We start from the raw sequence: 15,401 nt of genomic DNA, 5'->3' as shown, positions 1-15,401 counted from the left end.
GGGTGGAACTCCTTCTTAGGATATAAAGTATTTCATTACTTACTCCAGAAAATAAATGAGCACTGTGAACAAGATTCTGGATCTTGTAATATATGTAATATGTTAGAAAACTGACATATGATCTGCAGAAGAAAAACTATTGTTTAGATACATTTTTTTTTAGATAAAATATTCCAATTCTGCCTTTTATAGTTACATGATTGACAAAGGTGGGAGCTCTTCTAAAATCACTTCCTCACTCCTTGTCATTGCTAGAAAAACACCATCCACAACTAGTTGTTCAGTAGTTATTCAACCCAACAATCCCATTCATATGTACACTTGGCTTGACCAAGCATGGATGTATTCTGAATGGGGAGAAGGTAAGAAGCCACCTAGACTCCCCTGACAGAGGCTTATATCCACGACAAGAAACAGATTGAAAATGATGAAGTCCAAGAGCTTGAGCCTTACATCCTGTAATATTTGTTGTCAGGGAGATCCACAATACACAACACAATATATGGTCATCTGGTCCTGACACAATTGGTGGGTTCAGCCATGATTCATCTACATCATGTGATCTTTAGAGATGACTAAAACAAGGCTATATTATTGTAAACAAGCCCATCTGGGGTTTTACCAGCCATTTCGGTAAGGCCTGTTGGTTGTCATCTGTTGTCACTTTTTCTGTATGTGTGCCTTGAGAATTCAGGGTGAAGAAGTAGGTTGAGAATTCCTCAAAGGTGAAGAAGTGTGTTGGTAGGACATCACTGGAAACCTTGCACAATCTATTACTCTATGTTAGGTAGAACATAAGAAATTAATGTAACACACAGTATAAATCACAAATATACCCCAGGAAAACATCATTTTATATTATTGTATAGGTTTCCAAAAAGTTCTATGCAGCTCTCACAAGGACGTCCTTTGCGAAAACCATCAAATTAGCACAGACATTTCCAGACACCGATATGTGAAATGCTCCATCCAATGATGTGGAACACAAAAGATGTGTTAAGTTCCAGAGGTTAAAGGTCACTAATGTCACACCTAGGTCACAGAATGCTTTTCTGTTCAATTGCCCTGCAGAACTAGATCCCATTAAATCTTAAGCCTTGACATGAGCACAAAATACCATAACAGCACACCTATTCAATGTCACAGCAAGGAACATTAAATGGGAATGAATTGAAAGAAAACAAAAAAAAAATGGTCACATTGTTCTCACAAAAATGTCATGGCCTTGGCTTCTGTTTTTTTTATCTCTACAGACGACATATGTCTTAGGACATTACTATAGTACCATACATATTCTGCTATTCCCTTAGGCAAGTTTCGGAAGGATTAGGTATGACCTTGGTTGCCATCAAACTCTTCCATGAGTTATCTAAATGATGGCCAGCTCCAAATTTGTATCTTCATTATATCAATAAATCAAATTTGCATTTGATGTCTTACCTGTAGAATAAAGCGATGGCTGGCTAAGTGTGAACATGGCTTGAACCTTGCCATAACGCAATTTTCATTTCAATACACAAAACAAACAACCGATTCAAAAACTTTTGTCTTTTTTAATACAAATGTTATCCCTTTTAATACAAATTGAAATTTGGTTGGGGTTTTCTTTGTACAATTTAAATATTGAATATAAATTACTTTACATAATAGATCAATATTTTTTTCATTTTTATTGACAGGCAGAGCTGTGTGCAAAGAGAAAGGAATTCAGAGTCATGGGAAGGCGATGGATAAGTCGTATCAGAGACAATACAGTAAGTAGAAGGCCAGAATGAAGGAGCCACATGTTAACAGTTTTCTGCCACTATTATGGAAAAACAGCAAGCCAACCTGCAGATTTCTATGGGATGTGACACTACAACATCCGTTACATTGTATGTTGTGATTGCTTAACAGGTTGTCTGTAGATGGTTTACTCCATTAGCTTAAAGCAGAAATCCACCTGTAATATATCCAAGATGTGGCCTCTCAGTGGTTGTAACATCGTAGAAATACATAAATACTGGACTATGGTGATGAAGGTCACTAAGAATTCAGTCCCATTCCCATTTTTCAGTCTCTGTCCTGCCTCGTGCAATCTGAGCAAAGGAAACCACTTTTTACAAAAATATGCATATATTTATATATATATTTATAAAAATACAACATAAAGTACATTAAATAAGGTGACAAAATACATCCAGTGAGTTCAAGAGTGGTTTTGTGTTCCCCATTCTTTTCCCACCACCCCTGGAAATCAGAGGTTTTAGCATAGAATTTGGCAGTAAGTTCTTCGCTGCTGTTAACGGAACACATTCCTTGATCTGTTGTTAGGAGACATTTGCAGTGGGAGCGGTGGGTACAGATGAAAAACAGTCTTTTTTGTGTCTGTAAAGCACCAGCGGCACCAAGTCCGACATTTGAAGCATCCAGTCAGAAGTCCATGGACCCCATAGGGGCCAAATTTCATCTTGTTGTGTATCCTGGAAAAAAAAAATATAAGTACTTTTAGGCTATATATTAGTTTGGGCAAAGGGTTAAAGTTTGGACTGACTGTTTTCTGTAATACACTGAGATTATGTAACAAGTATTGGAGGGATTGGTCGACTTTTGAAAGATGTTCAAACACATAACAGAAAACCATTCACCTCTGCAATGTGCACGAGAAACTCCTAACTATACCCCGACAGACGATGAAACAACGATCGGACATGAATTTATTTTATCATGCTCAATTCTTTATGTTTCAAAACAACTGCTGCCGCCAGAGGATATACAACGAAACAAGGTATATAGGCATCTTATCATACAAACCTCATATTAAAGAAGTTTCCTAGACCCAAATGATGCCGCAGCCCCATCCACTCATTAGTGGCAGTTCCAGAGGTCATCAGTATGAAAACTCAATTTGGGGTCAGAAAACCCCCTATAAATACCAGGATTCAACATTGACTCTAGAATATTTAATATCGGTGAAGTAACAGGATCATAACCTGTTGAAACCAGCAAGTTCCAGGTAATATTGGTCATTGTTATCGGTTTCTGAATTTGCATCCCATGGCAGCATTAACAGCCATTATATGAAATAATATAATAGGATTACAGATGCTTCAGGCTACGTATATTATACTTAAACAGTTATGGGATTACCTCTAAATATCTGTAACTGTGGATGAAGCTGTCAATGGTTGTTCCGCCATTCTTATAGCAAGTCCTTCAAGGACGGAAGATTTAAAGGATTTCTAAGCTATTACAGGGTATTTAATCCTACAAGTAATTGTTGTAGTCCCCTCCTTCCCCCAACACTTTTAGGATTAATTTAATGAGTTAATAATTTGGAGGGGAGTATGACATCTCACCTGCTCAATAGCAGATACAAAGAACCTTTCCCAAATCACTACGTGGACAGAAGATGTCTCTGCTCCTTCTTGCTGGGTAGATGCTTGAATTTTCTATTTTTTCGTTTCAGCGGTCGCAGTTGAGATTCCTCTTTACGGGTTATAGTGGTTGGAGGTGGAGTAGTCGCAGGTACCCCTATGATAGACAATCGGAGGAATAAATGGGCATTCAAGGAGGATTAGAGTCTGAAGATGAAGGTACCAATGAAGTAAGAGGCACAAAAGGGATAATAATTACCCGCAACTATCCTGTGTTCATTGACAGTGTGGTGACTTCTCATGGATACAGAATTGACAGGTTCACACTTGCACTCCACATGGTCTACTAATGGAATTGGGACTTTGATGATCTCTTTCTGGTTTCGATGAATCACAATCTTCTTCACCTGGATCAACATGGCAGCCATTAACACAAGTTCAGGGTTCAGAACACTAGTGACAGTCAACAACCTATAAAATGTTCAGCCGTTTACTACTTATACAGAAGGTGCCTTAAGCCATTAGTCTGTGTAAGTAATAGAAGCCTCAGTTTTACTCTACAACAGGCTGAAACAGTCCATGCTATAGAAGGCTCACATTACACTGGATGATCACACTGTGTATGTAGTAGATCTTTCCACTGCCCAGTTACATATTCCATCACACAACTATCCAGCCAGGAATGTTCCATAAAAATACTCAACTTTTCCAAAGAACAATAATTTCCTGGAAAGTACCCCCAACAGTGGTAGTCCATTAGCGGCACAATAGGAGAGATACTCTGTTACTACACAGCGTGGATATGGACAATTCACTGCTTTCCTTGTAAACATCCTTCTATAAATGTGAATACCTTTCTATTATTATTGTCTTTTTCATGGACAAGCGTAAAAATTAAAAAAAATTACATCTATAATGTCCATTAAGTTAACAGCTCGGCTTAGCACCCCACGCTGGCAGGAAGGTTGGCAGCGTGTCAAACATAACATAACTGTAATCTTATGGAAATTGGGGAGGAGAGATATTGCAATTGAAATAGGTTATTTTGTTTGTTTCATTCATTTTTAATGAATTTACAAAGTCGTTTACAGGTATTGTAATGGTTCAGTAATACAATCATACAAAGCAACTGTGTAAAATTAATAGAATTATCAACTGTTTTATAGCAATTTTATGTTGTGGCACAATTTTCTATAAAGAAGGTTGTCCCCAGTATTGATCACATTGAAATAGTATTAGAATGTTCCAGGCATAGCTGAGCAATCCATAGACGCTGATGTTTGGACAACTGGTGACTCTTAGGTCAATGCAGCCATATACATTATAGTACATATTGGCCAATAACAGTCATTCAAACTAGCCATACATTTTCAATAACAATGGCCAAAGGACAGACCATTGTCTTGGGAGAATTTTTTCAATAAAAGATGAAAGAACGTTTGTAATTTCAAAAATTTTAGTTTTTTTTCCAGATGATGATTGTTGTTCATCATTCAAGTAAATTAGATAAATTTGACCTGACAAGTGGTAGGTATGATTGAAATCGACCATTTTCACCAACTTTAGCATCAGGCTCTCTGTTGGTTGTGTCCATCAGGGAATCCGAACAATAAAGAGTCAGACCGCTACAATGGCGGTTATGTATAAAGCCTGGCAGACCCCATTGACTATAATGAGGTAACACAATAGGCAACAAAGGTGATCCTGCTTTAATATAAATGAAAACAATAGGCAAAAGCTACCACAAAATTACCTGGACATGCCGGATGTGTACACGATGGGGAGAACATTTCATGTTCCTGGAGTTGCAACATCCAGAGCACCTCTGCACCTCCACACATGATGGCTGAACTAAAAAGTTAGCATTGGTTGGATCAACCAGATTCCGGGAGATTTCAAAAACTTCTGTTCTTGTTTTGCACTGTGCAAGCTGAGCTTGTTCTGCATCTGAAATAAAGATGAAATTCAGTTACGCAAAATCCCGAGAAGTAATGTCAATAGCCTAAGCCACAGATGAGGTGACAAAAATGTTTGGTACACAGTTGTGAAATATCAGTGTAACATGCCGTTGCTAAAACCTGTAAAACATCAGAGCTGTGAACCAATACATAGCTTTAATATCACTATGAAATGAGTAGATATCCAAAAAATCGGAATGTATATTGTCACTCCTTGTGAATGGTTTAGCCCAGGGAATCTTTCTTACCTAAGCTGCGAATGACCCGGGAGTGGCTGGAATTGCCCCTAGGGAAGCTTCTTGTCTCTTCTTCTTGTGTATTCAGCTTATCCTCATCATCTATTGAAAGACAAAAATTTTATACAAATTGTTATTAAAAAATGATTTTTACTACGCAATGGCATCAAGGTTGGTTTGCAAAAGACACTAAATCGGATGAAAAAAAGCAATTCTAGGGGATATAGTTTTATCAGACTTTTTTTAAGGTCATTTTTACTGTTCACGCTGTGAATATCATGTATACACCTACATAATCGGGGTCTTATGTATGATCACAACAGTTAGATCGACTTTGGTTAACTTATGACTCAAGAAATCACATGAAAACTTCAATGTGTGACTCAAGCAATCGCCCTCTAGATATAAGAATCCCATGACACTACTAATCCTGGGGTCTAGAGCAAATTGTTGTGGTTCGGCCTTGTCAGATGTTATGACCCCAAATATAACAGTAAGAGTTTGTTAGCAGCTTGTAAAGTGTTTCTGGGTTTACAATCAATACATTTTATTTGATAGCAAAGCTTGATATTTTCTTGCTAAATAACTAACTCAAATCTCGTTCTTCACAATTATCACTGATATGGATGGGATCTGACTTGGCGTTAACTAGAAAACAAATAAATGGCCATTGTCCATGAGCTTCGATATCTGAGCATTATGAAAATCCGTGTAAACTACAGCTGCAGAATTAGGGTCACGCACCTCTGGCAGACAGTCATGAAAACCCTTTCATGCTATTTTTGGCACACTGTCCAAATATGTAGGTGAAAGTGATTGAAAGCATTTCCAAGGGAATGGACTCTAAATGGAATGATATCACTGTTTTCCCCAAAGAACCTGGCTCTAGTGAAAACACAGCCTGCTGCGAGATTCCATGGAACAACCAGCATGCAAATATAAGCCACCGGTTATGTAGGGTTAAATAAGGAGAGCGTGGGGAGGGGGCTTCTAATGGCCGATAGTAGGATTTCTCCAGCTAGCCATTATATTGATGTGGAGCCTCTTACTATACTCCAGTATGAAAGTAAATGTAGCAGATGTCATAGAAATAATTTTGGAAACATCATTATGTCTATAGTAGCAGTTATTGGTTTTTTTAAATTCTTTTTGGTCTAGGTGAAGTAACATCACTTTTTTCATAAAAAAATACACTATACTAAGTTCCTAACCTTTTGGATTTATGAAACAATGGCGCACTGACATTTAAGGTCCCAGGACAATGACATGCTGTGACATTTACGGTCATATAAGAATGGCATACTGACATTTAGGGCCTAAGTTCAATGATACCCTGGCACTTGGGGTCCGAGAATAATGACAAAATGAGTGAGAGTGTTGGCCCAAGAACAAAGACACGCTGACACTTGGAGCCCCATTATAGTGACACTTTGACTTGCACCAATTGACCAAGAACAATGACCCACTGACAATTGGAATCCTGGAATAAAGACACACCAAGGACAATGGCAGTCTGACACTTGGGGTCACAACGTTATTAGAAGGAACCCCAGTGAGTGTAACAACAGAGTATACACTCTTATGGGCACTGTTGCCTCCATTCTTAAGGTAATTTCCTATTTGGCCTTTACATGACATTTTTATACATAATTTATTATATACATGAGGTTGGTGGCAGGTTTATGTAAATATGTTACGCTTGGGTTACCGTCATTATTAGAATACTTTGCATTGAACATTTTACAAGCAACATTGTCATAAAAGAGATAACAACAGCATACATGTCATCACTACAGATGACTACATTGAGCTGCCCTGCAGCGTATATCTAGTCAGTTTGCTAATAAATGTCATTCAGGTATACATTACATGAATGGAGGTAGAGCAGAATATGGAGAGTAAGGGGGTGGCAAAAGCTACTTAATAACAAGAGATGAAGAAGTAATAACTTCTATTTATCTAACATAGTTAGTATTATGTATGATCTGTTTAATAAGAAAAGCCCCTTTGTGGGAAAGGAATAGGACAAGACAATGGCTATTATTTCAATTTTAGGTAATACTTAGAAAGCTATGTTTCCAAAACAGCTGCTTACCACACCCTGTCTGTATGAGAACACACCAAGGACAAACAGTGAATAGGCCGGAGACGCTGGGGTCCGGCCATCCACAGTCACTACTTACACCCTGTATGACACATTGTATGACCCTTTCTAAGTGCAAAAATATCTATGGCTAATAAAAGGACTCGTTCGCTGCTTCCAGGTCCCCCAAAAGGAAATGAATGCCTGCCCCATAGCTTTATAGAGGACAAGTATGTCCACTTTGGACTCAGCTTTTGTTATCACAGAAGCAGGTAAGGACTCATAGGCTATTCCCAGACTTTACCAGCCATGTACGAGACATTAGGGGACTGCTGTGCTAAAGAAAGTGGCCCTGCTATTGTGCCAGAACCTGAGCCTACCAAAAGAACCTGTGACACATCTGCGTTGGAGTCTACATAAGAGACTCCAGGAGAGAAAAGTGTAGCAAGGAGGCCTTTTCTATCTGCTGGTTTTATACTAAAACCGGACCCTGGCAGACGCCATTATAGTCTTTAAGAGGACGGGGTCTCCATATTTTGGGTCCACATGCGGCCCCAAATGACGAAGACCTGAATGCTAGTGTGAACTTAGCATAAGGAGCAATGGACACACCATGACTAGGTAGGGAACAAACACATATCATTTGTTTGATAATATTCATCTAAATGTTAGTGTTTATCCAGGATAGGAATGTTAGGATTTATCATGAGCCTAACCCATGGGATAAGTTGACTGTGTTATTTGTATTGGGGGCTCCCAGCGACCCCATGATAGAGGATGTTGGAGTTGGGAATGTTCGCACATGTTAAATTTTAATGCTGATCCTTTAGTTGGTTCTTACAGGTGACTTTTGGCTGGTGAAGGTGTGAGGGCACTTTGAGGGAAGACGATGAAATGATAAAATGATCTTGTTAATGATTCACAGTCCGAACTCTGTGGCAAAAAGGCTTGTTGGCTTTCACCTATTACCCAGGGCACATGCGCCACCAGCATCCAGGGCTTATGCTCCGCCAGCTGCATCCTCGCTGCACCACTGACTGAAGCATTGCCATTGTAACCATTTCCCTTTCTCAAGAAATGGTCTGTTACACAATATGGAAAAACAAAAGGTCCCCACACCTAATTTCTCTGTCCTCCTATGCTACTGTACGCCAGATCGCATAATTTCATGCCAGATTCTCACTGGCACAGCCAGGTTGAAGGTTGATGTGCTTGGTGGGTATTAATAGCACATACAGCTGCAGCAGCTGGACACGTCTGGAAGTGAAGGGGCGGCCAGTGTGGAGGGGGAGGGGGTGCAAGGAATTCTTTTCAAGCACAAGCCAGAGTTTGAGACTGGCACATCAGACAAAGAGGGGAAGTTGTGTCCAGACACAGATAGCGGAGTGCAGGGGTCTGACGTGCGCAAGGAGACAATAGCAAGGAGGGAGGTCGCAGTACAGCATAGCAAACTCTGATGTACTGCAAACACTGTTCTCCTGGCATGACTTCATGCACACTCAGGCCAGCTCTATGTGTTATGGTCATTATCCCCTACAATAACGTGAAAACTATCCCCCAAACATTTAGATTATAACTGAGGCCGCTACATTCCTGTATGTTTAACACTGCATATTTGTAACCTGCAAATAATTGTAGGCACCTGGTGTCTAGAAAGGTTCATGCACTGACATGCTGATAACAAGCGAATAGCACACAGTATGTACCCAACGCGACTGAATAATAGCGAAAGTCAACCGTTATGTACAACTCATAGAATAATGCCAACACTGAGCTCCCATACAAATCAATGCTAACTTTGTTATGTAATATGTTTATGAAGATGGACAATAAATGTAACGCAACAAATCAATTCTATTATAATATTGATGGAAAGTGGACTAGAACAGGCAGTTGTGGAGCTAATCTGCTCACGTAAATTATGTACAGACATGGCTGACTTATCTTGGCTTTTGCACCAGAAAACTGGCATGCAATACATTAAAAAACTTGTGATTTTTCTGCAACTTAGAATTTTTGTGCATAAATAGCAAACTCTGTCAAAGCAGGATTATCAAAATCACTGTGGAAAACGCTGGTCTTGATAAATCAGCTCTGACATGTAAATTGGCATTTATCATTGGTAAACTCCACGTTGCAGAAACCAAGTGATTTTTGTTGCAGATTTTGCTGCAGTTTTTTGAGCCAAGGTCAGGAGTGGATTAACTGGGAAATATATAGGAAGTTCTTATACTTCTCCCTTTTGTTAAATACACAAAAAAAATGCAGCAAATTTTCCACAACGTGGGGCCTTAGCCTTAGACGCTTTTTGTGCCTCACTTGACATGGCTTACAATGAAAGGCGTGTGATGTACTATGAAAAGTAGTGGCTTAAATGTACTAACGTGAGTTGGGCCCAAAATTTGGTGCAGAGTAAACCAGCCTATAAGTATAGAGAGACAAAGGTGCGTAAAGATGCACCAAATTATTACACAGCATCAGCCTGTTTGATAAATTTGGCACTGTCACGCTGGTCAATGTTGTATATTGTCAAACTATTAGACAGGATTAGTAAATCTGCCTTACGGTACATGAGAACAGTCAGACTTAACAATGTCAAGGACAATATCAGAGACAATTCTGTATAGATTTACCTACGGATTCTATCTGCAGCAACCTTCTTATATCTGCTATAGACTTGACAGATCCTCCTGTGATCTTCTCGTACATCTCACTTGGAATGGGGTCCCCCTATTAAAAATATTAGACAATTATTACACAGTCACATAGATAGCCACTGGGTGAACACGCTGAACATATATTCTAGAATTACATTATCAAATCTTACATATGGGTTTCTGATCTTGAAATATATCAGTGATCATCATCTACAGACCATCCCAGCAAGGTATGGTGGTAATTCAAGGTGGTTGTCCCCAAAATACAAAATATTTGGCAATATTAATGATTCTTACTGGGTGGTCTGGAATATGTGCCCTGCTACTAATTTGCTTCCATACTATATTTGATGGATAAAGAGGGACCAAGCATGAAAGAATTTGCTATATATCCTGTGTAAATACATGTTCCAGCTATTTAGTCTTTTGTGCTGGATATACATTCCTTGTCTTCCTGCCATCGCTCTCTATTACATTAAACCAATTTCTGAATACATCCACATAGCAGCTGTCATCATTTCACATGATGCTTGCCAGGTGCATGTAAGTGTATAAAGGTGGTGCACCCTGACAAGGCATTGAACATCGTATCATAGAAGACAATGTAACAATTGGCAGGGATATCGCTGACAACTAGCAGAAACGCATCCAATCTACAAATTAAAAGCCAACACCAACATTGTCAATAAACATTGACTTTACATACAGACATGCCATTCTTTACCTTTCCTCTTGGTTGGACATGTTTAGATCTTTGTGCCACAAGAATGGCAGCTTTTAAAAACAACGCTATTTTGCAATACTTTGTCTCAAGATGTTTATCTCATGTGGCCATGTGTGCCGCCTCATATGATGTGTTGTGAATTGCATGCCATCAAGGCAGAGGCATAGTTTGAAGTTCCTGGGTCTCAATGCAAAATCTATAATGGGGCCCATTTTGAGTAGTGGTATATTTTACATGTTATGGGGCTGCAAACGCTGCACCCCTTTATAGCTACGCCCCTGTAAGGGTTACGTTAGCATGTTGAAATATTGTATTAAATTAATTCCATGAGACCCATACTCAAGCAAGGCTAATGGTGGACACGTCTGTATATATCATAGCAGATATGTATTATTATGATGTATTGTAAGATCTGTGAAATTTGGGAATGATCGCTGCATACCAGATTTTCTTCAGCTAAATATACCATATGTCATGAGGATTTGGTGATTTGTGAAGCATTACACACTTCTAACTCCATGGAAACCAAAATATTCCAAGTCAATTGAAACTTTTTTCCCCAATCTCAGCAGAAAGCTCTGGGCCGCGGTGCATGACCAAGACAACATTTACTGTACTAAACAGCACATTTCTCAAGACCAGTCTTCATTTTAATAAGGTGCTGAGATACTCGGTTCTCACAGAGAGAAAATCCCAACCCAGAGGCTAAACAAGCCAGGACAAAGAAAATTTTGGCAAGCAACCTTTCTAGGAAAGAAATACTAGGACTGTAGGGAGAGATGCCAGCTATTGTTCTTCAAAGCAACTTAGTGCCCTGGTGGAGAGAGGTGAGAGGGCTGAACAGGGAAAGTGAGAAGCTTTGGGAACCCCAGCAAATAGGAGTGGACTGAGACTGAAACAGCGCAAGAGCGCAGAGCGCTAGACAAAAGTCACCTGTTTGTTCTAGATAAAGTACCAAGATATTCCCTATGGCAAGGGGAACCTGGAATGAATGACTGGATTGATGGCGTATAAATATTTATCCATTACATGTATATATGGCTGTGACATGGATATAAAAATGACATCATTTATTAATCTGAATCAAATGTATCTTAAAGGTAAAATAAACACTGAATGAACAAAGAAACAAAGAGGAAGGCTTGTGTAGCCAGGAGGTCCAGACAGCCTGACATAATGCACCTGTACTGGAAGGCGTCCAAAGAACATGTATCACTACGGCCCCATGTGTAGATATGGGGGAGTCTACTCATATCTACTGGTAAAGTATATACTGTATATAGTGCCTAAAATCAAAATGACACATTTCTTTTTATTAGGACAAAGGATTTAATGATTTCCTTGACAGATTTCACCATTACTAGTTATACCTATGGCAACAGATGAATCCATATGGAGCATTAGAAAACTTAATTGGACTCATTTTAAGACTCTGAAGGATTGTTACTGTGAGTCATACGCTTGTGACATGAATCTCAGTGACAGAAAATAGCTCAGTACATTTACCTGCACTCCTGTGAAAAAACACAGAAAATTGGGACATGAGCGGTGACAAATGACAAACTCAGCTATGCTGCATTGAAAAAGTCAGCACTGCTCCATCTGCACAGTTAACAGATGGCATTCCCACACCTTATGCAGATATTTTCTTCTCTCTATCCTATTTTGCAACCTCTCGGCTTGTACTTGTGTATTCCTTGCTCCATGCTGCTCTCTCCCTGCCTGGCAGGCATGTGTGCGTGTTGTAATGTAATCTGCCTGAGGCTGCACATACAGTGTGTTCCAGGCAGCTGGCCATACACCCACTTCCGCATACACACACAGGCACTGCTGGCAGGTGCTGTGGGACTGTGCAGGTCACCTCTACAAGTGGCACCCAGGACTCACCATGGTAGTGCCCAGGTGGAAGAGCAAGTCTAGTAAAAGGGAACCGCACAATCTCTATAGGGATGAAAATTGTGGCTGCATGAACTGCCCTGGTACATTGTGACAAACCCTATGAACATCTCTTACATTTAATGACTCTTCTCCGCAACAACTAGAAATCCGTGCATAAACCCGAAACATGACCATTGCTCATTTCTAATAAACTTCATCCTGAGAATTAGGATTTGCAGCGATTGCAACTGTTTTGCATCTTTAAGATTCTATGATAAGAATTTCAGATATTCAGATATTGCCAGGTACAAGATTCACAGAAAATTAGGCTAAACTTCCTACTAGAGGACCATTGAAGAAAGAACTGAATATTCCCAGGTCCCCATCTTATGATAGTATGAAGATAGGCACCTACACCCAATCCTAAATATTCTAAGATTCTTACCTCAGCACGAACCACATGCAGAAGCCAAATAGACATTAACAGACCCCCAAGATTCATCCTGTAGTCCAAGGGAGAATATGTGGAACATGTATATAGCAGCTGTCAGATCTTCTTAGATAGTGAATAGCAGGGGGACTGGCACCCTTCCAGTAGGGGATACCCCTCCCCAAAAAAAAGCGCTCCTTATTCCAAAGCTTGCTGGGTGGATGTTGTCGTTGAAGGTAGAATATTCTAAGGTCATATGTAGAAAGGGAGAAACAAGATGTGAAAGGTGATAGGTGGCATCAGTATTCCAGCAGGGTGACACCGACTGACATGTAGGAGCCTGAGGTCTAGGGTTTCCTTCCAGAGCAGATGCTAAGAGCTGACCCAGAGCCACTGACTCAAATTCTAAGTGTGCAGTTTTCTTTAGCTGTCCCAGCTAAGAGGCGGGTGCTGAGAGGGGAAGGGCCTGGTGTTTGAGGGAGGGTGCCTGCTATAGTCATGACTGTATGGAAAGGTGTGCAGGGAGGGAGTGATGCCTCTACCAGTAGGAGGGAGAAGTGCACACCCTGTAACGGTGCAGACACAACATGCACTGGAGTGATAAAGGGAATCATTGACAGATCCTTCTTCATCAGTAGCTCACACACTTTACATGCTTGCTGTGGTACATTGCTTAGCATTATCCTCTTCATAGCTCGCTCCCCACAGCAACCTCAGGGCATCTACACGAATGTCTTATGCAAGCAATGCATCCTATATACATCTTTATTAATGTACCCTAGAAGTTTAGGACTGCTAAGTAGAGATGAGCGAACACTGTTCGTATCAGCCGATCCGAACAGCACGCACCCATAGAAATGAATGGAAGCACCTGGCACGGCGACTGGCTATGTGCTTCCATTCATTTCTATGGGTGCGTGCTGTTTGGATCGGCTGATCCGAACAGTGTTCACTCATCGAATTGTTATATCTCTGGTACTAAGACAAAGTAACAACTGCCATTAGTAAATATGGTGTATTTCTAATTATATTCATATCATAGGATATATTTATTTGTGATTAGTCCAAAAATGTCTGGGACAGTTGTCAGAATGTCTATTTGGTAAATGTCTTTCAAGTTGTGGAGAATCTAAGTCTCTTGACAGCTTTAGTCTTATCCGGTGTATATCTGGTGTACAAGGAGTGAAACTGCGTATTTTTTGCATAAGTTAGTGCGTTGCACAAAAAATTGTGACTTTACTATTTTGTGTCACCCAAACCAATTTTCCTGTGAAGGGGGGAAAGTCATAGGCAGGGCAGCCCCACCAGGTTTATTATCATTCACATTAGCTAAAATACGCCTGAATTCGACGCCATCTATGAGTTGATACATTCCATATCTGCAGTCCAGGGTTTGAATCTTATCAGGACTATAAGAGTTTGTCTGCCGTCCCAGAGCTTCCCTACGGTATGTCCTAATGCAGATTTTGAGGAAGAACCCCACCATGCAAAATCTAGCTGCCATAAACAGACAGGTTTTCTACTGCCACTCACTTTAATAATTTTTTCAGCTAGTGGAAAATAAAGTGTTGGCTTCCTATTGAAATCAATTTTCTACTAAAAATTTGCGGCAAAAACTCGCAGGGTGCTGGTTGCCAAGGGTTTGAGGCTCCAAGCAGCCGCTCTTTTCTGGTTCTGTTTTTTTTTTTTTTTTTTTTTTTGCACAGACACAAAGTCGGACATGCAGGACTTTGTGTTCGTCCAAAAAAAGAATGTTTTCCCGTGGAGAGGCTGCATACAGACACTGGTGGTTTGCTTTAAAAACCCACTCAATTGAATGGGTTTTAAAACTGACTGCCGGCAAACCGTCCCCTATCCAGTTTCGCTGGGGATTAGGACAGAAACCCCTTGGCGGACAGCACACACTCGTGTGAACACCCCCTTAAATGGGTTGTATGGTTTAGCAAACCCATGTTTATATACACTATTGAGGAATTCAAAGTTAAAGGGTTTTTCCCACTGAAGATATTTATGGCATATCCATGCAGATAAATGTGTTCATATTTCAAACACGATAACTAGGACCTTAGTAAGTTAGCT

At 40.0% G+C, this 15,401-nt stretch overlaps 1 protein-coding gene across 1 annotated transcript; it reads right to left on the bottom strand.

Moving 5' to 3' along the window:
* Positions 1-1,553: 1,553 nt before the first annotated feature.
* Positions 1,554-13,705, bottom strand: PDGFB (platelet derived growth factor subunit B). Its single transcript, XM_075286456.1, has 7 exons — positions 13,338-13,705; positions 10,267-10,363; positions 5,563-5,652; positions 5,110-5,303; positions 3,616-3,763; positions 3,339-3,513; positions 1,554-2,462 (listed from the first exon to the last, which is right to left on the bottom strand). Exons 1-6 carry the CDS (start codon positions 13,392-13,394, stop codon positions 3,377-3,379), a joined length of 723 nt encoding a protein of 240 aa, XP_075142557.1. The 5' UTR covers positions 13,395-13,705; the 3' UTR covers positions 1,554-2,462; positions 3,339-3,376.
* Positions 13,706-15,401: the final 1,696 nt, after the last annotated feature.

This window comes from Leptodactylus fuscus, chromosome 9 (assembly GCF_031893055.1).
Source record: "Leptodactylus fuscus isolate aLepFus1 chromosome 9, aLepFus1.hap2, whole genome shotgun sequence".
NCBI lineage: Eukaryota > Metazoa > Chordata > Amphibia > Anura > Leptodactylidae > Leptodactylus > Leptodactylus fuscus.
Note: the sequence above shows the minus strand (reverse complement) of the source record. Positions and strands in the feature narration are given on the sequence as shown.